This window comes from Haliotis cracherodii, unplaced genomic scaffold, assembly GCF_022045235.1.
Source record: "Haliotis cracherodii isolate W230 unplaced genomic scaffold, xgHalCrac1.p SCAF_5, whole genome shotgun sequence".
In the NCBI taxonomy this organism is placed as follows: domain Eukaryota; kingdom Metazoa; phylum Mollusca; class Gastropoda; order Lepetellida; family Haliotidae; genus Haliotis; species Haliotis cracherodii.
The window spans coordinates 6,407,146-6,434,769 of NW_027266308.1; the positions used below are offsets into that span (position 1 = coordinate 6,407,146).

The window sequence follows — 27,624 nt, forward strand, 5'->3', positions numbered from 1 at the left end:
AACAAGTGCATTAAGTTCAATATCAACCCAATCATTAATCATCAGCAGATCTATCATGTCTTTTATCTTGATTATTGAGTAAATTATCCTTAAACGCCACAGCACTACAATCTATCAAGTCACATGTGTACACCATATACAAAAAGACCTCAGTATTTTTCAAGTACATCTCCAATTTGAGAAGTCAATAATGTACCTGGGGAAATTGATATTGATTACTGTAATTGACAATGAAGACATTATTGACAGCTTGGTGCCCACATGTGTGCTCTCTGTCAATCAATACAAGTCATACATCATAGATGACGATCAATACTTTCAGGCCGAATCACAATCACCGCGCCTGCAGACTTGCCATGCTTTACGCGGCACCCCCTCAACACGGGGATGTACCATCTTCTATTGTCCGGTGTAATTAGTCGCCATTGTGTCCATTTATTTAATCCCAATTTGCCACCATGGCTTTGTTTTACCAGCCCCATTTCTCTCATCACTCGTTCGCTTGTCACGCTGAAGACCCGGGTTCGATTCCCGATATGGGGACAATGTTTGAAGCTCATTTCTGGTGTCCCCCGCCGTGATATTGCTGGAATATTTCTAAAAGCGGCGTAAAAACTCACTCACTCACTCACTCACTCACTCACTCACTCACCAGACACAAACTGTCTCTTGCTCATGACCATGAAATTCATCAACAACTAACCAAATGGCCTGTTCTGAACACAAATTCAGCATAGACCTACTTTCAAACTTTCTGCCTTGTGTGAACTTGCCATGATATATTCTATCGATTTTTAACACTGTCACATGACTGGCAGAAAGGAACTTTAGCTGGAGATGTTTTCCTGAGGACTAAGATGTGGCAGAATAGTTTGTTGCCTCAAGAAAATTCCAGTTAAGGTGCAGCAGCCCTCCAAATTGTTGTTTTTTGTCAGGGACCCAAGCGACCCCTTGAAGATCCGGGGTAGATTAGGTCTTCAGCAACCCATGCTTGTCGTAAGAGGCGACTAACGGGACCTGGTGGTCAGGCTCGCTGACTTGGTTGATGCATGTCATTGTATCCCAATTACGAGTTCTGATGCTCATGATCTCAATCACTGGATTGTCTGGTCCAGACTCGATTATTTACAGACATCCATCAAATAGCTGGAATATTGCTGATTGCGGCGTTAAACAACAAACAAACAAACAAATCAAGGATTTTTTTTTAAAATACTGGGTGCTCATAAAACCCAATTCGAGAGCACAGTTCAGATGTTAGGTGTCTGAGAAAGAGGTGGATGTACACCCCTTCATAAATATTTATTACAACAAGGGTACTAACAAAAACAAATTTGTTGTCATGGTAATTCATGTAATAAAAAGTATTAACCTTTGACTGAAATGGTAGGAGTCTTATTTAGCGTGATGAGCATAATGAACTAGGTATATTCACAAAACAAGGAAAATGAACAGTCATTTTTCCATGGCCCTGTGATAAATTTTGACGACCCCCCTTAATCTCACACCCCTAATATCTCTTTACCACTCCCACCCTAGACCCCCACTGCCCCCTGCCAAGGCCAGTCTGTATATGCTCCATTTACCATGCAGTTACCATATTCGCCGTAATAAGCGCCCAGGGCGCTCTCAAAATAAGAAATAGGGGGCTCTTATAAGAACATCATTTTGGTGAAAAAAGACCAGTGTTGAAGCATAAATTTCGTGGTTTATGCTGACAGCCTGAAATGTTTATGTACGACAGATATATTTTTCCAGAATTTAATTGCCCATAATCATGATAATTAAGGGTGCATATAACCATGATTACACACGTGTATTTAATATACACAATTAAATAAGTCTTGTGTACATTGATCAATCGGAAGAGGTGCTTATTGGGATTGTTCACTAGCCACTATATTAGCAAATATTGCTGTGGGCGCTTATTAGAACGGGGCGCTTATTACGTCGAATATGGTATATACATAAGACAGCTTAGGACAAAAAATTGAAGTGAGTGAATTTTTCACTGTATTGGCAAAGCCTTGACAAGTTTAACAGGTTTAAGCATGATCAGAATTACAAAATCTATAAATCTATGAAAATCTCTCTGCCCTTGAGCATGTTGAGTGTCTGTCATCCAGATAAGCCTTTGATCAGGATGGTATGCATTGAGGATGACAGTGTTAATCCCAATACTTTCGACTCAATACTTCTGTTTTGTCACTATGGTTACTTGACCTGGTTCTTAATCATTTTAATCATGGATATCGTAACATCTACAAGAGTCATGCTAACAGTTGAACTTTAAACAGTCTAAGTGGATTTGTTTCAACTCAGGGTTCTGGTCAAAGGGAGAGTGTTGTCAGATGTTTCTTCTCGACCCACACAGGCTTCATGATGACACAGCTATGTCTTTGATACACACAAGGATGCAGCTTGTCTCATGTTAACAAGTTGGATGTCTGCTACCCAGAGTCAGCTTGTCTCATGTTAACAAGTTGGATGTCTGCTGGCCCGAGTCAGTTTGTCTCATGTTAACAAGTTGGATGTCTGCTGGCCCGAGTCAGCTTGTCCCATGTTAACAAGTTTGATGTCTGCTGGCCCGAGTCAGCTTGTCTCATGTTAACAAGTTGGATGTCTGCTGGCCCGAGTCAGCTTGTCTAATGTTAACAAGTTGGATGTCTGCTACCCAGAGTCAGCTTGTCCCATGTTAACAAGTTTGATGTCTGCTGGCCCGAGTCAGCTTGTCCCATGTTAACAAGTTTGATGTCTGCTGGCCCGAGTCAGCTTGTCTCATGTTAACAAGTTGGATGTCTGCTGGCCCGAGTCAGCTTGTCCCATGTTAACAAGTTGGATGTCTGCTGGCCAGAGTCAGCTTGTCCCATGTGAACAAGTTGAATGTCTGCTTGCCAGAGTCAGTTTGTCTCATGTTCACAAGTTGGATGTCTGCTGGCCCGAGTCAGCTTGTCTAATGTTAACAAGTTGGATGTCTGCTACCCAGAGTCAGCTTGTCTAATGTTAACAAGTTGGATGTCTGCTGGCCCGAGTCAGCTTGTCCCATGTTAACAAGTTGGATGTCTGCTGGCCAGAGTCAGCTTGTCCCATGTGAACAAGTTGAATGTCTGCTTGCCAGAGTCAGCTTGTCTAATGTTAACAAGTTGGATGTCTGCTGGCCCGAGTCAGCTTGTCTAATGTTAACAAGTTGGATGTCTGCTACCCAGAGTCAGCTTGTCTCATGTTAACAAGTTGGATGTCTGCTGGCCCGAGTCAGCTTGTCCCATGTTAACAAGTTGGATGTCTGCTGGCCAGAGTCAGCTTGTCCCATGTGAACAAGTTGAATGTCTGCTTGCCAGAGTCAGTTTGTCTCATGTTCACAAGTTGGATGTCTGCTACCCAGTAGTGGTGTAACGATACGGCGATACAGTATTGTATCCCGATGCACAGCCCACGATACAATGCATCGATTTGGAAAGCATGTATCGCGATACATACGATATTTTCATAACAGTTTTACTTACCGTATTTTCTTGAGTATAGTGCACACTTTTTTTCCAAAAAAAACACAGCCGTGTAGAAGGGGGTGCGCATTATACACGAATTAATGAGTTTTTATGTTTTCCTCCATGGAAAGACATTACTGTGAGCACGTAACACCAGAAATACCATGTCAACAAATCCATACTGAAGTTCGCAAATTATTCATGTAATTACACTGTCTGGCTATAAAAGTGTTCTTTGTATATCTGGACTTATGTTTGTAACTTATTTCATTAACTTTATTCAAAATTCCTTTTAATATTGTTTTAATTAATTTCGGCGAAATCGTGTGTGAAGCGAACAGAAGATCGCACAACTCACCGTTATTAACAGCAACCACGGTCAGATTACCACTATTGATGCCTTAAAACGAACTTTAGTTGACAGAGAATGGATACATATATCATAAATGCCATACTTTGATTCATTAAAAGTCATATTTGTTTTTGTTGGACGATTCTATGTCAACACGTAATTCTCGCGATCACGTGCACGGGAGCCTTGACGGTGACCATGGTGACTGGTCAGACTGGTTCCATGTAAAAAATAATACCCGGCAATTGCGATCAGCTGCTTCGCTTAGGGTTATTATTATTTTAAATATGTTTAGTAAAAGCTGCATCTAAATTAACAAGATATTGGAATATATTATTCCTGATAAAAAAATAGTTTCAGATACAACTTTTGGCGATCCTTGCATTAAAATCCTGTAAAGTTATATCATTGGGTGTGTCTTGACCGAATCACAGGTAGATTCCAAGAAAATGTGTGTACAGCTGATTGCTGTGTCAGGCTTAGTTTACGAGAAAATACACAAGGTAATCTGAATCCCTGGATATAAAACAATGCCTAGCTGAACAAAAAATACAATTTAAAGCGGTAAATCAACATGTCTGGTGATTTTTTATCACCCATTTGTTGTTTCAGTAAAACATACTGTATTGCTGACAATTTGCTATAACAGTAAATAAACACCTTACATCTTCTTCATCTGTACTTGTCACATCTTTTAGAGAGCAGAAAGACATCAACCAGTAAACATTGTATCGTGATACGTATCGTATCGCGACCCCTGTATCGCAATACGTATCGTATTGCGACCCTCCCTTATCGTTACACCTCTACTACCCAGAGTCAGTTTGTCTCATGTTAACAAGTTGAATGTCTGCTGGCCCGAGTCAGCTTGTCTAATGTTAACAAGTTGGATGTCTGCTACCCAGAGTCAGTTCGTCTAATATTAACAACTGGATGTCTGCTTGCCAGAGTCAGCTTGTCTTATGTTAACAAGTTGGATGTCTGCTTGCCCGAGTCAGTTTGTCTAATGTTAACATCTTGGATGTCTGCTTGCCCGAGTCAGTTTGTCTTATGTTAACAACATGGATGTCTGATTGCCAGAGTCAGCTTGTCTAATATTAACAACTTGAATGTCTGCTTGCCAGAGTCAGCTTGTCTAATGTTAACAACTTGAATGTCTGCTGGCCAGAGTCAGCTTGTCTTATGTTAACAAGTTGGATGTCTGCTTGCCCGAGTCAGTTTGTCTAATGTTAACATCTTGGATGTCTGCTTGCCCGAGTCAGTTTGTCTTATGTTAACAACATGGATGTCTGCTGGCCAGAGTCAGTTTGTCTAATGTTAACAAGTTGAATGTCTGCTTGTACGAGTTAGTTTGTCTAATGTTAACATCCTGGATGTCAGTTAATGTTAACAGGTTATCCTGACATGCCTGTTATTTTTCAAAGGGGTGTTCTGATTTGGGCTAATGGATATTTCAGGTTAGTTTGCATCCCTGACAGATGTGGCAATGACGCGAGTCTTGCTTCCACAATTGAACGAATTCAGCACTGCAGTTGCCATGTTGTTAATGAGCTAGGTGGCGATATCGTTATGGATTTTGATTGGACTCTGCATAAACTCGTTAGTCCAGCCAAAATATAACTCCGGAATTCCAGCCTAGACTTTTATAGTCAGTTATTCCCCTTGCCTCAGGAGGATGGTCATAGTTCGGGCTGGATGAGTTTCTCTTTATGTTTATTCTAATGGTCAAATTTGTATTTTTTTTAAAATCTATCATTCATCATGTTCCACAGTACTACAGTCTTACAAAGCCTGGGTAGAAACATATTCATGTTTTTTTGTGTTGAACTTGTTTAAAACATCATTTTTCAGATGCTTATAGGCCTGGCTGGTGTAACAACAGGTTATGATGGCAGCTTTGCTTTTGCCAAGCCTGGAGATGAGTACGGGGACACCAAGTATGTGGGCATGAGAGTGGTGAGTACGGGGGCATTAAGACATGTGAGAGGGGTGAGTACAGGGGCACTAAGACATGTGAGTGGTGAGTACGGGGACACTAAGACATGTGAAAGTGGTGAGTACAGGGGCACTGAGACATGTGAGAGTGGTCAGTATGGGGGTACAGAGACATGTGAGAGTGGTGAGTACTGGGGCACTGAGACATGTGAGAGTGGTCAGTATGGGGGTACAGAGACATGTGGGAGTGGTGAGTACTGGGGCACTGAGACATGTGAGAGTGGTCAGTATGGGGGTACAGAGACATGTGAGAGTGGTGAGTACTGGGGCACTGAGACATGTGAAAGTGGTGAGTACAGGGACACTGAGACATGTGAGAGTGGTGAGTACAGGGACACTGAGACATGTGAGAGTGGTGAGTACAGGGACACTGAGACATGTGAAAGTGGTGAGTACAGGGACACTGAGACATGTGAGAGTGGTGAGTACTGGGGCACTAAGACATGTGAGAGTGGTGAGTACAGGGACACTGAGACATGTGAGAGTGGTGAGTACGGCGACAATGAGACATGTGAAAGTGGTGAGTATGGGGGCACTGTGACATGTGAGAGTGGTGAGTACTGGGGCACTAAGACATGTGAAAGTGGTGAGTATGGGGGCACTGTGACATGTGAGAGTGGTGAGTATGGGGGCACTGAGACATGTGAAAGTGGTGAGTACGGCGACAATGAGACATGTGAAAGTGGTGAGTACAGGGACACTGAGACATGTGAGAGTGGTGAGTACAGGGACACTGAGACATGTGAGAGTGGTGAGTACAGGGACACTGAGACATGTGAGAGTGGTGAGTACAGGGACACAGAGACATGTGAGAGTGGTGAGTACAGGGACACTGAGACATGTGAAAGTGGTGAGTACAGCGACAATGAGACATGTGAAAGTGGTGAGTATGGGGGCACTGTGACATGTGAGAGTGGTGAGTACTGGGGCACTAAGACATGTGAGAGTGGTGAGTATGGGGGCACTGTGACATGTGAGAGTGGTGAGTATGGGGGCACTGAGACATGTGAGAGTGGTGAGTATGGGGGCACTGAGACATGTGAGAGTGGTGAGTACGGGGACACTGAGACATGTGAGAGTGGTGAGTATGGGGGCAATGAGACATGTGAGAGTGGTCATTGTCATGTGTTTTTGCACTACTTATTTGGCAAGTGGCCAGCGTCATGCAATGGTAATGAAATACGAATGATCAGTGACCTACCTCTCAGGGTATGAATATACAGTGTTGAACTACAACATGAGGTTAGCATTTTGTCATTAGCCTGATGGCCTTCCTGTTTCAGTTCTGTGCCACATGTGGAGCAATGCTGGTGCCTGTCTCTTTCAAGGTTGTGTGGGTGCTCACTCGCTCCCTCGTTGCTGCCATCTTTGCTGCTTGTCTCATCCTGTTTGGTGAGTAGTTCCACTGTCTATGTTACAGGTGTAGGCACACTGACTGTCTGTGTTACAGATGTAAGCACACTGACTGTCTGTGTAACAGATGTAGGCACACCAACTGCCTGTGTTACAGATGTAGGCACACCGACTGCCTGTGTTACAGATGTAGGCACACTGACTGTCTGTGTAACAGATGTAGGCACATTGACTGTCTATGTTACAGATGTAGGCACACCGACTGCCTGTGTTACAGGTGTAGGCACACCAACTGCCTGTGTTCAAGATGTAGGCACATTGACTGTCAATGTTACAGATGTAGGCACACTGACTGTCTGTGTTACAGATGTAGGCACACCGACTGCCTGTTACAGGTGCAGGCACATTGACTGCCTGTGTTACAGATGTAGGCACACCAACTGCATATGTTACAGTTGTAGGCATATTGACTGCCTGTGTTACAGATGTAGGCACACTGACTGCCTGTGTTACAGATGTAGGCATATTGACTGCCTGTGTTCAAGATGTAGGCACATTGACTGTTTATGTTACAGATGTAGGCACACCAACTGCCTATGTTACAGATGTAGGCATACTGACTGTCCATGTTACAGATGTAGGCACAGCTACTGCCTGTGTTACAGATGTAGGCACACCGACTGCCTATGTTACAGATGTAGGCACACTGACTGTCTGTGTTACAGATGTAGGCACACCGACTGCCTATGTTACAGATGTAGGCACACTGACTGTCTGTGTTACAGATGTAGGCACACTGACTGTCTATGTTACAGATGTAGGCACACTGAATGTCTGTGTTACAGATGTAGGTACACCGACTGCCTGTTACAGGTGCAGGCACACTGACTGCCTGTGTTACAGACGTAGGCACACCAACTGCCTATGTTACAGTTGTAGGCATATTGACTGCCAGTGTTACAGATGTAGGCACACTGACTGTCTATGTTACAGATGTAGGCACACTGACTGCCTGTGTTACAGATGTAGGCATATTGACTGCCTGTGTTCAAGATGTAGGCACATTGACTGTTTATGTTACAGATGTAGGCACACCGACTGCCTATGTTACAGATGTAGGCATACTGACTGTCCATGTTACAGATATAGGCACAGCGACTGCCTGTGTTACAGATGTAGGCACACCGACTGCCTATGTTACAGATGTAGGCATACTGACTGTCCATGTTACAGATATAGGCACAGCGACTGCCTGTGTTACAGATGTAGGCACACCGACTGCCTGTGTTACATATGTAGGCACATTGACTGCCAGTGTTACAGATGTAGGCACACTGTCTGTGTAACAGATGTAGGCACATTGACTGCCAGTGTTACAGATGTAGGCACATTGACTGCCTATGTTACAGATGTAGGCACACCGACTGCCTGTGTTACAGATATAGGCACACTGACTGCCTATGTTACAGATGTAAGCACACTGACTGTCTGTGTAACAGATGTAGGCACATTGACTGCCAGTGTTACAGATGTAGGCACATTGACTGCCTATGTTACAGATGTAGGCACACTGACTGTCTGTGTAACAGATGTAGGCACATTGACTGCCAGTGTTACAGATGTAGACACATTGACTGCCTATGTTACAGATGTAGGCATACTGACTGTCCATGTTACAGATGTAGGCACACCGACTGCCTATGTTACAGATGTAGGCACACCGACTGCCTATGTTACAGATGTAGGCACATTGACTGTCTATGTTACAGATGTAGGCATACTGACTGTCTGTGTTACAGATGTAGGCATACTGACTGTCCATGTAACAGACTGTTACAGCTATGGACAACATGACACTGTTTCCTTTATGTTACAGATGTGGGCACCATGACACTGTTTCCTCTATGTTACAGATGTGGGCACCATGACACTATTTCCTCTATGTTACAGCTACGGACAACATGACACTGTTTCCTCTATGTTACAGCTATGAACAGCATGACACTGTTTCCTCTATGTTACAGATGTGGGCACCATGACACTGTTTCCTCTATGTTACAGATGTGGGCAACATGACACTGTTTCCTCTATGTTACAGCTATGGACGACATGACACTGTTTCCTCTATGTTACAGATGTGGGCACCATGACACTGTTTCCTCTATGTTACAGATGTGGGCAACATGACACTGTTTCCTTTATGTTACAGATGTGGGCACCATGACACTGTTTCCCCTATGTTACAGATGTGGGCACCATGACACTGTTTCCTCTATGTTACAGATGTGGGCACATTGACTGCCTGTGTTACAGATGACACTGTTTTCTCTATGTTACAGCTATGGACAACATGACACTGTTTCCTCTATGTTACAGATGTGGGCACCATGACACTGTTTCCTCTATGTTACAGATGTGGGCACCATGACACTATTTCCTCTATGTTACAGCTACGGACAACATGACACTGTTTCCTCTATGTTACAGCTATGAACAGCATGACACTGTTTCCTCTATGTTACAGATGTGGGCACCATGACACTGTTTCCTCTATGTTACAGATGTGGGCAACATGACACTGTTTCCTCTATGTTACAGCTATGGACAACGTGACACTGTTTCCTCTATGTTACAGATGTGGGCACCATGACACTGTTTCCTCTATGTTACAGATGTGGGCACCATGACACTGTTTCCTCTATGTTACAGATGTGGACAACGTGACACTGTTTTCTCTATGTTACAGCTATGAACAGCATGACACTGTTTCCTCTATGTTACAGATGTGGGCACCATGACACTGTTTCCCCTATGTTACAGATGTGGGCAACATGACACTGTTTCCTCTATGTTACAGATGTGGGCACCATGACACTGTCCCGTCACATCCTACTTGACCCTATTCTGCTTGTGTTCATCATGATGGCGACCTATTCTTCTGTGAAATTCAAAGCTTATCAAAACAGGTATTTGTATATTTCTTTCTTTATATAGATAAGGCAGATGAATTTGAGACATGTAAATTTGAATTATGCGTAATAACTTAATAAAGACATGATTGACATATGCAGTAGCGTGTTCACGGCCATATTTAACTTTCAGACCCTTCAGCTTCTCCTGGTGGGGTTGGCTGGCAGTGACAGGAGTATTTCTCTCATGTTCCATAGGGTGAGTGTCTTATGCAGAAGAAGTGGTAGATTTGATATTCTGGGGGTTTGACCCAAAATGTTTTGTCCTCTTTTAAACAAAAAGTTTTTTTCACTAAGCAAGCTGGATGCTCTGAAGAATTGTGGTTCCAAATACAGTAAACTTTGTTTATAACGAACACGCTTATAACGAATATAACAAACTGTTTTTTTGGCCTTGTCCATTTGCTGTATATATGCTGTTGATGTACTTATTAGGAACTAGAGCGGTGTGGTAGCCTAGTGACGATCGCTTGCTCATCACGCCAAAGACTGGGGTTCGATTACCGACATGGGTGCAATGTGTGAAGCCCATTTCTGGTGGCCCTTTCCATGATATTGCTGGAATACTGCTACAGGCGGCATAAAACCATTCTCACTCACTCACTAGTATGAGCTACGGTTATAACAAACTCAATTTATTAGACACTTTGAGTTCGTTATAACCATAATTTACTATAATAATAATAAAAAATATCTTATGATCACCAAAGGCCTGGATAATAAAATGTATTCACTTGCATATGATCTTATGATACGGCAACTCACTCAGCTCATGGGACCGCCTCCGTGGTCTAGTTGTAGAATGTCCGCCCGGAGAGCGGAAGGTCCGGGGTTCAATCCCCGGCCGCGTCATACCTAAAGACGTTAAAAGATGGTACTTGTTACCCTGTCTGGCGCTCGGCATTAAGGGGCTAAAACAAGGACTGGTCGGCTCGGAGTCAGTATACTGTGTCTGAGTGGGGTATTCATGTTAAACTGCGGCATGGTATCTCAGTTAGCTAGCACTATAAATCGGCATCAGTCCGGACTAGTACAAGCAGCTGCACAAACACATACACGTACATGCACGTCGCTATATAAGTGCAATAATCTTGGACGCGACGTTAAACCCAATTTCACCTCACCGCACTCAGCTCATGATCATGATCATTGTTTCCCTTATTTTCAGTGTAAAGTTTGTTGGTCTGTTTGTGATCGTGCTGGTAGGCCTGACAACTGCCTATGACCTGTGGGAACTGCTAGGGATTCAGGCAATGTCCATGGTAACAATTCACTTTGTGTCATATCTGTTATGTCTTCTCAATATACCACAGTATATATAGTTTGAAGATAGTAGGTTTATTGTGCTGAGTGTTGAGTATACAGCCTCCACATGGTCAATGATCTAAGGGGAGCTCACTCCCACATCTCTTCAGTCATGCATAACAGAGCTAGTAATGTTTAGGCGGTAGAGCACCTAACCATTGTCATATATAATATAGATAACCCTACAATATCTACCAGAAATCGCTAAGTTGACCCTAAAGAGTTGGGGGAACTGGTGGCCCAGTCATCTGGGGCGCCACAATTTGTTGTGCAGAGTTGCTTCCCTTGGGCACACAAGCGACCAGGCTCCTTCCCAGCGTGTGACACCTTCGTTACACTCTCGGTAACATCGCTGCACCATTGTGGGCACGACACTCAAGAATCTTGAAATTTGCCCTCTAACCCTAAATGTAGTCACATTCATACTTTTGTTTATGTGTTTGGGAATGCCATCATAGTTCATTTTGAAAACGTTTACGACTGACCATGTATTCCAGATGAATTTACTTTCTTGTTTGTGTAATCAGATTGGTTCGAGATTTCAGACTAATGGAAAATCAACCAACTTCTCTCTTAAATTCTCACTTTATCAATTACATGATAGTTTTAATGAAATAGAAATTCAAATTGTCAAAGAAAGAAAGTAATTTTCAGGGGTAAATGTATTCGGCGTCACGACAGTCGTCACTTGTTTGTAAACATAACGGTCAATCGGCTGCAAGTTCAATTCCAAGCTCCAAGCATGGTTGTGGTCATCTATCACTGTGGGGAGTTTTGACTGTTGGCAGCAATAGTATAGAGAGCTTGGCGAACGGGCTATCGCTGTGAGGAGCTTGCACAAGAGACCAATGATAATGTCGTATGTTTCAAATTCAAATTTTCTCAGTTATCTACCCTTTTGTGAATCTGCCACTAGGTGGAGGTGTTGAAGCATCTGGGAGCCAGAGCCCTGTGTCTGATTGGTCTACCAGCTGTCTGCTACATGATAATATTTGCTGTCCACTTCAATGTGCTCAGTCTAAGGTGAGTTTGAACATGAGCGCCCCATGCCATTGCAACACGATATACAGTCAGTGCATTGTATTGTGTTGGTGTAAAAATAGACGCCCTCATGCATATTCATGACCATCTCAATGAATATGCATGAGGGTGTCTATTTTTAGATACGGACTCCTGTGGTTGGTGCTATACATTAATTTATTGAAACATCAGAGAAAACAACATGTTGAAATAGGATCTTGACTATATTTAGGCTAAAAAAAATAGTAGTCTTGGTTCTCAGGCACCGCCCACATCATCATAAAGTCTGCCGCACGTTACATTTTTATTTCCATTTTCAAAAAAATGAAATAATCCTAATACTTAAAAACAATGCAATCCAATATAACACACAGTTACTTCCCTTTACAAGCACACTGCTTTACTGTGCATCTTGTGTTGTGGTCATGGCGGCAATAGGAGTTTGTATGCTTGTTTATGTAGGAGGGCCCTTTCCCAGGTTGATGGTACACAACTGTTTATTTGGTTACATACAAGTTTAAACAAGTGAAAAAAACAAAAATACACACCACCCGCCAGCACTATATTTTCAAACATCATTAAGTGAGAACCAATTCTTTTATTCTTTTAAGCCTTATTGTAGACATGGAGTGGAGATTGCCTGGAACATTGCTTTCTGAACCACTACGCATCCGCTATGCGCTTGTCATAATGGTATAATTGGCAATGAGGTAACCTTGTTGGTAAACATGCGCTCATTACAGAATGAAGAAATTCCAAGTGATTCCATGGGATTTGAATGGCTGACCAAGCGACTCTTTTGCATTTATGTTTCTATAAATCAAAAGCATTACGCCCAACCTGCTAACAGACTGCTGTTTTCTGATTGGCTGCTAATAGGCTAGGCGCAGCATGTGTTGCATTAATGCGCTGAACAATATCACTGATTATTTTATTGTTGTGAACAGTTATTTTTTTGTTGATGAGGAATAAGCAGTCTGTGACATTATTAATGTTGACATATGTGTTTATAAGAATTGATTTCAGTATATTTATGGTGGTATAAACCTAAGAACCGTTATGCACGTTAGGTACGAGAGGCGTTCAATAAGTTTTGCAAATTCAATAGAAGACCAAGTCACAGAATATCATTTGCACTTTTATTTTTCAATATAATCTCCATTCACCTCACACTTATATTGAGCCTGTTGTTTGTATTTCAGTGGGAATGGTGACGGCTTCTACAGTTCAGCCTTCCAGTCCTCCTTGATGGGAAATAAACTCTACAATGTCAGCATGCCGGAAAGTGAGTCAGTTCACTGCTACTCTTTACAAGCTCTCCCTTAATAGAATAAAACGTGGACTGCTGTTTTATTCTAAAGCCCTGATTGGCCGCATTATTATGATGCGGCATTTTGACTCACTCACTCACTCACTCACTCACTCACTCACTCACTCACTCACTCACTCACGCACTCACTCACTCACTCACTCACTCACTCCTCTCTTTCCTTGTTTTACTGTTGAGCCTACCCTGAATATTGAAAGGTAATAATGAAATAAATGCTGTATAATTGATTAAATACCAAGCCGAAAAATTGCCATGGGCTGGACCTGATGAATGTGAAGAGCCAACACAATATGGATGTAGTGATGAAAACGTTGTTGTTATTGTCATCACTTAAGTTTCATGTTATCTGCAAGATTGGAATTTGACAAAGCTCCTTTGTTTGCAGACATAGCCTTTGGCAGTACTGTAACTTTGAAGCAGCGCCGTACTGGCGGGGCGTACCTACACTCCCACTGGCATCTCTACCCAGAGGAGCATCCCCCTAAACAGCAGCAGGTGAGTCATAGTCTTCATCATTACATCATCACACCAACAACAACACCAACACCAACACCAACAACACCACCACCAACACCAACACCACCAACACCCCCACCACCACCAACACCACCAACACCAACACCAACACCACCAACACCAACACCAACACCAACACCAACACCAACAACACCACCAACACCAACAACACCAACACCAACACCAACACCAACACCAACAACACCAACACCACCAACACCAACACCAACACCAACACCAACACCAACAACAACACCACCACCAACACCAACACCACCAACAACACCACCAACACCAACACCAACACCAACACCACCAACACCACCAACAACACCAACAACAACACCACCACCAACACCAACACCACCACCAACAACACCACCAACACCAACAACAACACCACCAACAACACCAACACCAACACCACCACCACCAACACCAACACCAACACCAACACCACCACCAACACCAACAACAACACCACCAACAACACCAACACCAACACCAACAACAACACCACCACCAACACCAACACCACCAACACCAACACCACCACCAACACCAACAACAACACCACCAACAACACCAACACCAACACCACCAACACCCCCACCACCACCAACACCACCAACACCAACACCAACACCAACACCAACAACAACACCACCACCAACACCACCAACAACACCAACAACACCACCACCAACACCACCAACAACACCAACACCAACACCACCAACACCACCACCAACACCAACAACAACACCACCAACAACACCAACACCAACACCAACACCAACAACAACACCACCACCAACAACACCAACAACACCAACACCAACACCACCAACACCAACAACACCAACACCAACACCACCAACACCACCACCAACACCAACAACAACACCACCAACAACACCAACACCAACACCACCACCAACACCAACACCAACACCACCAACAACACCAACACCAACACCAACACCACCAACACCACCAACACCACCAACACCACCACCACCAACAACACCAACACCACCACCAACACCAACAACACCACCAACACCAACAACACCACCAACACCACCACCACCAACAACACCACCACCACCACCAACACCACCAACACCACCAACACCACCAACACCAACAACACCACCACCACCACCAACACCAACAACACCACCAACACCAACAACACCACCAACACCACCACCACCAACAACACCACCACCACCACCAACACCAACACCACCACCAACACCAACAACACCACCAACACCACCACCACCACCACCAACACCAACAACAACACCACCACCAACACCAACACCAACACCACCACCAACACCAACAACAACACCAACACCAACACCACCAACACCAACAACACCACCACCAACACCAACACCAACACCACCAACACCCCCTCCACCACCAACACCACCACCACCAACACCAACACCACCAACACAAACACCAACACCAACACCAACAACACCACCAACACCAACAACACCAACACCAACACCAACACCAACACCAACACCAACAACACCAACACCAACACCAACAACACCAACACCAACACCAACACCAACAACAACACCACCACCAACACCAACACCACCAACAACACCACCAACACCAACACCAACACCAACACCACCAACACCACCAACAACACCAACACCAACACCACCAACACCAACACCAACAACACCACCACCAACACCAACACCACCACCAACAACACCACCAACACCAACAACAACACCACCAACAACACCAACACCAACACCACCAACACCAACACCACCAACAACACCAACACCAACACCAACACCAACACCACCACCAACACCAACAACAACACCACCAACAACACCAACACCAACACCAACACCAACACCAACACCACCACCAACACCAACAACAACACCACCAACAACACCAACACCAACACCAACACCAACACCAACACCACCACCAACACCAACAACAACACCACCAACAACACCAACACCAACACCACCAACACCAACACCACCACCAACACCAACACCAACACCAACACCAACACCACCACCAACACCAACAACAACACCACCAACAACACCAACACCAACACCAACACCAACACCAACAACAACACCACCACCAACACCAACACCACCACCAGCACCACCACCAACACCAACAACAACACCACCAACAACACCAACACCAACACCACCAACACCAACACCAACAACAACACCACCACCAACACCACCAACAACACCAACACCAACACCACCAACACCACCAACACCACCACCAACACCAACAACAACACCACCAACAACACCAACACCAACACCAACACCACCACCAACACCAACACCAACACCACCAACAACACCAACACCAACACCACCACCAACACCACCAACAACACCAACAACACCACCAACAACACCAACAACAACACCACCACCAACACCACCAACAACACCAACACCAACACCACCAACACCACCACCAACACCAACAACAACACCACCAACAACACCAACACCAACACCAACACCAACAACAACACCACCACCAACAACACCAACAACACCAACACCAACACCACCAACACCACCAACACCACCAACACCACCACCAACACCAACAACAACACCACCAACAACACCAACACCAACACCACCACCAACACCAACACCAACACCACCAACAACACCAACACCAACACCACCACCAACACCACCAACACCACCACCACCAACAACACCACCACCACCACCAACACCAACAACACCACCAACACCAACAACACCACCAACACCACCACCACCAACACCAACAACACCAACAACACCACCACCACCACCAACACCACCACCACCACCAACACCACCACCACCAACAACACCACCACCACCACCAACACCAACAACACCACCAACACCAACAACACCACCAACACCACCACCACCAACAACACCACCACCACCACCAACACCAACACCACCACCAACACCAACAACACCACCAACACCACCACCACCACCACCAACACCAACAACAACACCACCACCAACACCACCAACACCAACAACACCAACAACAACACCAACACCAACACCACCAACACCAACACCAACAACACCACCAACACCAACACCAACACCAACACCACCAACACCAACACCACCAACACCTCCACCACCACCACCAACACCAACAACACCACCACCACCAACAACACCACCACCAACACCACCACCAACACCACCAACACCACCACCAACAACACCACCACCACCACCACCAACACCACCAACACCACCACCAACACCCCCACCAACAACACCAACACCACCACCAACACCAACAACACCACCACCACCAACAACACCACCACCAACACCACCACCAACAACACCACCACCAACACCCCCACCAACAACACCAACACCACCACCAACAACACCAACACCACCAACACCACCAACACCACCAACACCAACACCACCAACACCACCACCAACACCAACACCAACACCACCAACACCAACACCACCAACACCAACAACACCAACACCACCAACACCACCAACACCAACACCACCAACACTACCACCAACAACACCACCAACACCACCACCAACACCACCACCAACAACACCAACACCACCACCAACACCACCACCAACAACACCACCAACACCAACACCACCACCACCACCAACACCAACAACACCACCACCAACACCACCAACAACACCACCACCAACAACACCAACACCACCACCAACACCAACAACACCACCACCAACACCACCACCAACACCACCACCACCAACACCACCAACACCACCAACACCAACACCACCACCAACAACACCAACAACAACACCACCAACAACACCAACACCAACACCACCAACACCACCACCAACACCACCACCAACACAAACAACACCACCACCAACACCACCACCAACACCACCACCACCAACACCAACAACACCACCAACACCACCACCACCACCAACAACACCACCACCAACACCACCACCAACACCACCACCACCAACACCACCAACACCAACAACACCACCACCACCAACACCACCACCAACACCACCACCAACACCAACACCAACAACACCAACACCACCACCACCACCAACACCACCACCACCACCAACACCACCAACACCACCAACACCACCAACACCAACACCACCACCAACACCACCAACACCAACACCCCCACCACCAACACCACCACCAACACCACCAACACCAACACCACCAACACCAACACCAACAACACCAACAACACCAACACCACCAACACCAACACCACCAACACTACCACCAACAACACCACCAACACCACCACCAACACCACCACCAACAACACCAACACCACCACCAACACCACCACCAACAACACCACCAACACCACCACCACCACCACCACCAACACCAACAACACCACCACCAACACCACCAACAACACCACCACCAACAACACCACCACCAACACCACCACCAACACCACCACCAACAACACCACCACCAACACCACCACCAACACCAACACCAACACCACCAACACCAACAACACCACCACCAACACCAACAACACCACCAACACCAACAACACCACCACCAACACCACCACCAACACCACCACCAACAACACCAACACCACCACCACCACCAACACCACCACCACCACCAACACCACCAACACCACCAACACCACCAACACCACCAACACCAACACCACCACCAACACCACCAACACCACCACCACCAACACCAACACCACCAACACCAACAACACCACCAACACCAACACCACCAACACCAACAACACCACCACCAACACCAACAACATCACCACCACCACCAACAACACCAACACCAACACCACCAACACCAACACCACCACCAACAACATCACCACCACCAACAACACCAACACCACCAACACCAACACCAGCACCAACACCAACAACACCAACACCCAACATCAGTTCCAGCAACATATGCCTGTTGAACTTGAAAGCGGCCTGAGCGGTAAGAACATCAAGTTTCTGTAATGTTGAACTAGCCAAAGGGACAAACGGCCTTAAACATTCCACTATCCCAATGAAATGTTACAGCTTGCTACTGAGTATGTGGTAGCTGTATTGCTAGAAGTGCTGTTTGTTGAGCTTTTTCAATCCATTAATCCCACTAATCCCTGACAAAATACTGGCAGCACTTCTGTTGACAACCACCATCATCTGAGGCTTAGCTGACTATAAATATGATAAAAGTCCAGTTTCCACCCTTGCTAAACTAGGCCGGAATTTCTGGGCTCAATTGTAGTGCCACAAGTGGCTATTAGGAGTTATGTCCCTTGTATGTCCCTCCTAATGACAAATCACATTCCATTTCTCATATCACTTGCATTTGCTTCAAACAAAATGGTGGCGCCCAGTCAAGATGATGGGATTGCTAATCAAGATCTTTATCCCTTGAGCACCTTGATTAAAAACATGAAAAGATTTGCAAAATATCTGTCGACGGCAGTTGGTGGAACACTTTTCAAATCCTTCAATTGACCGGGACCACCTCCGTGGTCTAGTGGTAGAGCGTCCGCCCGGAGAGTGGAAGGTCCGGGGTTCGATCCCCGGCCGCGTCATACTAAAAGACGTTAAAAGATGGTACTTGTTGTTACCCTGTCTGGTGCTCGGCATTAAGGGGCTAAAACAAGGACTGGTCGGCTTGGAGTCAGTATACTGTGTCTGAGTGGGGTATTTATGTTAAACTGCGGCATGGTATCTCAGTGGGCTAGCACTATAAATCGGCATCAGTCCGGACTAGTACAAGCAGCCACACACACATATACACGTGCATGCACGTCACTATATAAGTGCAAAAATCTTGGACGCGACGTTAAACCACATTTTACCTCACCTTCAATCGACCGAAATCTGCATGTTGAAATTCATGTTGTTTACGAACCAGATGTCTTGTTTGTTCGTTGTTCGGCAATGGTGGAATTTGGATTTTTATAGTCGGGTAACTCCCTTGCTTCGAGAAGATCACACCCACAAGAGATAACAGATTCTTGCAGTGCAATTTCCTAATGATGTCAGATAGTCATGGTCATGCAAGGAAAGGGTAATTGTAGCATCATGTCTAGTACAAATTTTAAAATTGACCAAGTGGTCAGTCCTAGCATGCCTAGTGACCACCTGATACCATGGCTTCATTTATTACCCATAGGGTTAGAAATAACCAAGTTCATAAAACTCATAATTGCACCAGTGTGCAAATATCACTTCACACCCACTCGTATTGTTTATGTCATTCGGACGGCATAATTGACATCATTCGAATGTTATTGTGACGTCTATTTGAAATGACGTCACACTAGAAACAACGTCAACCAGTGTGCAACTATCACTTCACACCCACTTGTATTGTTTACGTCATTCGGACGGCATAATTGACGTCATTCGAATATTATTGTGACGTCTATTCGAAATGATGTCACACTAGAAACAACGTCATAGCTTAAGATTGTTGACATCATTCAACAATTGTGGTTGCTTGGATGGCGGTCTTGAACAGTGGATTTTTCGAAAATGGGGAGCTAAAACATGTAAAAGGGATTAAGAAATAATGGGTGATAAAGGAATAATTACCCTCGCATGTGTGTCAAAATGATTTTACGGAACTTGTGTAAGAGTGCAAGTATTACCCTCACTCTCGCTCTGGAAATACAAGAATTCTGACCCTGACCACATAAAATGATCTCTGTATGACATTCTTCTGGATGTCTTCTAACAGTTCATTGTTCTTCCTTTCAGGTTACAACTTACAGTCACAAGGATGAAAACAATGTCTGGCGCATAAAGCCGGCCGATCGGGATGCCAGTATATCCGAGGAGCCACAACTAGTCCGCAGTGGAGATCTGATTAGACTGGAGCATGTGATGTAGGTCATGTGTTAGACTGGAGTATGTGATGTAGGTTGTGTGTTAGACTGGAGGATGTGAAGTAGGTCATGTGTTAGACTGGAGTATGTGATGTAGATAGTGTGTTAGACAGGAGCATGTGAAGTAGGTCATGTGTTAGACTGGAGTATGTGATGTAGATAATGTGTTAGACAGGAGCATGTGAAGTAGGTCATGTGTTAGACTGGTGTATGTGAAGTAGGTCATGTGTTAGACTGGAGTATGTGATGTAGATAGTGTGTTAGACAGGAGCATGTGAAGTAGGTCGTGTGTTAGACAGGAGCATGTGAAGTAGGTCATGTGTTAGACTGGAGTATGTGATGTAGGTCTTGTGTTAGACAGGAGTATGTGATGTAGGTCGTGTGTTAGACAGGAGGATGTGAAGTAGGTCATGTGTTAGACTGGTGTATGTGATGTAGATAGTGTGTTAGACAGGAGCATGTGAAGTAGGTCATGTGTTAGACTGGAGTATGTGATGTAGATAGTGTGTTAGACAGGAGCATGTGAAGTAGGTCATGTGTTAGACTGGTGTATGTGAAGTAGGTCGTGTGTTAGACTGGAGTATGTGATGTAGATAATGTGTTAGACAGGAGCATGTGAAGTAGGTCATGTGTTAGACTGGTGTATGTGATGTAGATAGTGTGTTAGACAGGAGCATGTGAAGTAGGTCATGTGTTAGACTGGTGTATGTGAAGTAGGTCGTGTGTTAGACTGGAGTATGTGATGTAGATAATGTGTTAGACAGGAGCATGTGAAGTAGGTCGTGTGTTAGACTGGTGTATGTGAAGTAGGTCATGTGTTAGACTGGAGTATGTGATGTAGATAATGTGTTAGACAGGAGCATGTGATGTAGGTCATGTGTTAGACTGGAGTATGTGAAGTATGTTGTGTGTTAGACTGGAGTATGTGATGTAGGTCGTTTGTTAGACTGGAGTATGTGAAGTAGGTCGTGTGTTAGACTGGAGTATGTGATGTAGGTCTTGTGTTAGACTGGAGCATGTGATGTAGGTCGTGTGTTAGACTGGAGGATATGATGTAAGTCGTGTTTTAGACTGGAGTATGTGAAGTAGGTCCTGTGTTAAACAGGTTCTATTATGCATATTGACAGCGGTTTAAGAATCTATACCGAAATGTCGCAGTTATAGTATAATAAAGAAGTCACTATGTGTTAAACACATTTTTGTCTACTTTATCATGTTATCAAGTGTATTATAATTATTTCGGCACCCATTATTTGCAGAACCAGGAGAAACCTACACAGTCACAAAGAGCCGGCGCCGCTTTCTAAACGACACTTCCAGGTCTCAGGGTATGGCCAGGTGAGTACCTATGGCACTTCACACTGAGCTGTGTAGCACATCTCACCTGTCAGTCCAGCTTCTGTCCTGGAATGGCATGAAGCTCCTGATCATAGAGAGGATCAAGTTTCTTGAAAAGTTATTTCTTTTAATAGCTTATATTTCCTCTGGGGGCATGGGTGGCCCAGTCATCTAAGGCGCCGCGATTTGCTGTGCAGAGTTGCGTCCCTTGGGCACACCAGAAACCTATGATTGTGGGTTCGAATCCCGGTTCGCCCCAATTATGTTTCTAGGTTTGTCAGCACCATACCCGTGCTCATGGGTTTCACCAAAGTGGTAAACGTCTGAGACCTGCATCACTTCGGGCTTTCCTCCCACATTAAGCTGACACGCCTTGATATAACTGGAATAATGTTAAAAGTGGCGTTAAACCCATCTCACTCACTCATATTTCCTATGTCAAAATACCTGTCTGAGAGGCCACATCATGACTGGCTCTCAGCTTCATCCGTTGTCAACATAATAGATGCTGATGGAGAAAAACTGAAGCTCCTCTAAGAATTACTCTAAGTGTATCATACTTGATCAGATCTATTGTGTCAGTGTTAATGTCTAGTTACATTGTTCAGATAAGGAAAAGTACTGTCAGAAATGATAGAAAAATACTTTTTGCTCGTTAAAACAAGACAAAATGTTTCACAGACTGTTGCTATGGAAATATCGAGTAAGAACTGATCTACCTACCTGTTGTTTGATGTGTTTGAGTCGCAAGGAGTCGTAATGACAATTTTACTGGAGAAAAATATGAACGGAAGATTTAAACCAATGAGGGAAGTGTGAAACAGATTATAGAAATATACACATGCAACTCCATTGTATGTGAATGCACGGGCCGGTGTGAGGTCATTGCCCTGGTACACATGGTACACATGGTACAGCTGTTAGGCATTTCATGCATGCATGACAAAACAAATATTGTCAAAGTTTATCCCCATTTTACGTGTAAAAGTAGCTTTTTAGGCTAATCAGAGTGTCAGTTAGGATATGCTAGATTAGGTAGATTTGCATTAGTTTGAAATATGCTATTTTTAGTCCTATTATTCGTATTTAATAAATGAAGCCAGAAAAGGGTTTTCTACCATTTCCGACAGTACTTTGATAACTGATTTCAGTGATGGGAAATAAATGTTTTGTGTTCCACAAAACTTTATGTTGTTTATGTTTTTTGCATATCGGTTAGGCGCTCCTTAACCTGTCTGACAGACACTGACATTAGATTTTATTACTGGAGCTAAAGTAACCATGGTAACATAATTATGTGAATAACACGACCTTCGTACATAGGTCAAGAGTGGCTTTAGAATATATCATGTGAATGATAACCGATGTGGGATAATGCGAAAAAACTCCAAATTTTAATCTAGGTTTATGTAGATGACCCAAGATGAACATGTCCTTCTGTTTGTGTTCTGGGGCGGTCGGGTAGCCTAGTGGTTAAAGCATTCGCTCATCACGCCGAAAACCCGGGTTCGATTCCCGACATGGGTACAATGTGTGAAGCCCATTTCTGGTGTCCCCCGCCATGATATTGCTGGAATATTGCTAAAAGCGGCGTAAAACATACTCACTCACTCACTGTTTGTGTTCCAGAACGGTACTGGGGACTCAAATGATGTCTGGATTGTTGAAGTGGTGGGGTCACCTACAGGCACACCCATACAGACTGTGCGGTCCAAGCTGAGGATCATCCATTACTTCGTGAAGTGTGCACTATACTCCCATGACAAGAAGCTGCCCAAGTGGTGAGTGTCTCAGGCGATGTTGTACAGGTAGTTTGTTATCCCCCGCAGTGTGCGGGCATATAGAAATGGGTTCCGTCCGTGTGTGTGTGTGTGTGTGTGCGTGTCCCGAAATCGTTTCCGGAGCATAACTCAGAATCCGTTCAATATTTCTCTACGAAACTTTGCATGTCTATCAGACACATGCTGAACTGGTGCCTTTTACTATTTAGGAATTTTATAAATTTTTATTTTTTACGTTTCCATGGCAACAAGTTGAACTTAGGTTCTATAAGGGTGCTGTTCGTTTCCGGAGCATAACTAAAAAACTGTTCAATACTTTCTTACAAAACTTTGCATGTCTACTAGGCACATACTTAACTGGTGCCTTTTGCTATTTAGGAATTTTATAAATTTTTATTTTTTACATTTCCATTGCAACCAGTTGGACTAATGTTCTATAGGGTAGAGTTTGTTTCCGGAGCATAACACAAAACCCATTCAATACTTTCCAACAAAAACTTTGCATGTTTACCAGACACATACTGGACTGGTGCCTCTTGCTATTTAGGGATTTTAGAATTTTTTATTTTTCACGTTTCCATGGCAATTAGACCTTGCAGCACATGTGGTAATATGCCTGATGCCCAAACCAAATCTCAGAAGATATATTTTATCCTAAGGCAGAGAGTACACATTGTGTTTTAGATGAAAACACTTTTCTAAATACATTTATTAACTTACCCATGTTATCCCCATGCCATTGATAACAAAGATACACTAAGGGACGTAGCATGAAGTATAGGACAGATATTTCCATGGCTGCAACACATGCATTGTGCAAGGATGCATGAGAAGTTTTATGCGGAGATGATGAGTTTTCTGTGATGTGTGGCAGGGGCTGGGAGCAGCTGGAAGCATCATGCAACCCCAATGCCAAGGACAGCAAGGCGCTGTGGAGTGTTGAGGAGGTGCAGGACTCCCGATGTGAGTATAGCACCACAACCACAATCTCATTAAGATCTGATCTTTGTTCTCGCGGGGCGGTCGGGTAGCCTAGTGGTAAAAGCGTTCGCTCGCCACGCCGAAGACCCGGGTTCGATTCCCGACATGGGTACAATGTGTGAAGCCCATTTCTGGTGTCCCCCGCTGTGATGTTGCTGGAATATTGCTAAAAGCGGCGTAAAACCATACTCACTCACTCACTCACTCTTTGTTCTCGCTACCGCTAAACAAAGATCTGAGGACATCCCATTAGGGGTCACGTCAGAACGACCTTACATCCGACCAATCAGATCATCACTTACCAGATCATGAAAGTAACATTCGGAATGGGATTTCTAATCATGCAACCTCGAAAACTTTAACATGGGGTATTCCGAACGATAGTTACGGGCTTAATGACTGAATCCATACAATCTAGACCATCTATTAGCCCTTCCAGAACATTCTTTTGTTCACGTTTCAAATTTTTAATCGAGAATTTGTCAAAATATGTTTCGAAACGTAGTCACCAATTTGAAATTAGTGCCGTAAAGCACGAGAAAGCTGCCTTCTGATTGGCTAATGTCGACTTCTTGCCTGTCATTCCATTGGTCGTGTAAAGTTCGCGCAAGGTCAGTCTGACGTGACCCCTAATGGGATTTCCTCAGATCTTTGTTGAGTGGCAGCGAGAGATTGCCACAACCATGTATTGCATTGCTATATATAGCAGCATCACTGTGTAGCACCACCATATTATATATAGCTCTGTCACAATATATGGCATCTCTACTATTTATAACCACACCAACTTGTAGAGCATCACTGTATAGCATCACCACCAGGTATGGCATCACTGTATAGCATCACAACCAGGTATAGCATCACTGTATAGCATCACCACCAGGTATGGCATCACTGTATAGCATCACCACCAGGTATAGCATCACTGTATAGCATCACCACCAGGTATATCATCACTGTATAGCATCACAACCAGGTATAGCATCACTGTATAGCATCACAACCAGGTATAGCATCACTGTATAGCATCACCACCAGGTATAGCATCACAACAGGTATAGCATCACAACAGGTATAGCATCACTGTATAGCTTCACAAAGAGATATAGCATCACTGTATAGCATCACAACCAGGTATAGCATCACTGTATAGTTTCACAACCAGGTATAGCATCACTGTAGAGCATCACTGTATAGCATCACCACCTGGTATAGCATCACAACCAGATACAGCATCACTGTATAGCATCACAACCAGGTATAGCATCACAACCAGGTAGAGCATCGCTGTGTAGCAATGCAACCTTGTAAGCGTTATCACCAAAATTATGTTATTGTAGCATACCAAATATAATGTCTCAATCATGACTTATTCACAATTTAAGAAAAGGAAATTGCTAATAATGAGAGAATTTTATGTAATGTTTGGGTGTGTTCATAGATATACTTAGTATCATGCGTTCATCATCAATATTATACAAATATAACAGTTATGCACAGAGCAACATGTGTTTGACTAATAAGTATAACTGCAGCTGACAGGTACATGTTGTTATACTTTGAGATAACTCAAAAGAAACTATAGTTTTGTGTGTTGTACACTTTCCAGTGCCAAATGTAAGCTTCGAAGTCTACTCTTCGTCTTTCCTCGAGAAGTTCCTAGAAAGCCACGCAGTCATGACACAGGTAAGGGTAAAAAAAATGATAGTCTTGGTGCCCAGACACTGCCCACATCGTCATAAAGTTCGCCACACGTTTCATTTTTATTACATTTTTTTTACATTTTTTTAGAATAAATCCATAAATATTCCTAGCTCAAATACTGTATTCCATTATTATACTCACCAAGGAATACATTTATGTAGGAAGGCCCTTTCCCAGGTTGATTGTACACAACTGTTTATTTGCTTATATACGAGTTTGAATAACTAAAAAAAACACTGCCCAACTGCACTAAATTTTCAAAAGCCATTTCCTGAGAACCAATTCTTTGTTTTGTAAGCCTAAGAAGTTCAAACATTTGACACTGTCGGAAGGAAGAAACCATTATTAGATGGGTTGAGGCTCTGCTGTGTATTGTATGATGTGAAAGTCATCTTTTACTTCCTTTAGAGAATATAGGGCACTGGTGGCCCAGTCGTCTAAGGCGCCGCAATTCGCTGTGCAGAGTTGCATCCCTTGGGCACGCCAGAAACCTAT

General features: G+C 44.2%; 1 protein-coding gene across 1 annotated transcript in view; it reads left to right on the forward strand.

Moving 5' to 3' along the window:
* Nucleotides 1-27,624, forward strand: part of LOC139443232 (protein O-mannosyl-transferase 2-like) — a 48,071-nt gene that overhangs the window by 8,757 nt on the left and 11,690 nt on the right. The window contains exons 3-15 of the mRNA XM_071224205.1: nucleotides 5,689-5,793; nucleotides 7,116-7,224; nucleotides 10,043-10,151; nucleotides 10,288-10,353; nucleotides 11,323-11,416; nucleotides 12,376-12,482; nucleotides 13,682-13,764; nucleotides 14,195-14,304; nucleotides 21,198-21,325; nucleotides 22,585-22,663; nucleotides 24,293-24,444; nucleotides 25,319-25,407; nucleotides 27,035-27,111. Coding sequence (XP_071080306.1) covers nucleotides 5,689-5,793; nucleotides 7,116-7,224; nucleotides 10,043-10,151; nucleotides 10,288-10,353; nucleotides 11,323-11,416; nucleotides 12,376-12,482; nucleotides 13,682-13,764; nucleotides 14,195-14,304; nucleotides 21,198-21,325; nucleotides 22,585-22,663; nucleotides 24,293-24,444; nucleotides 25,319-25,407; nucleotides 27,035-27,111 — 1,308 coding nt within the window. The remainder of the gene's footprint in view (nucleotides 1-5,688; nucleotides 5,794-7,115; nucleotides 7,225-10,042; nucleotides 10,152-10,287; nucleotides 10,354-11,322; nucleotides 11,417-12,375; nucleotides 12,483-13,681; nucleotides 13,765-14,194; nucleotides 14,305-21,197; nucleotides 21,326-22,584; nucleotides 22,664-24,292; nucleotides 24,445-25,318; nucleotides 25,408-27,034; nucleotides 27,112-27,624) is intronic.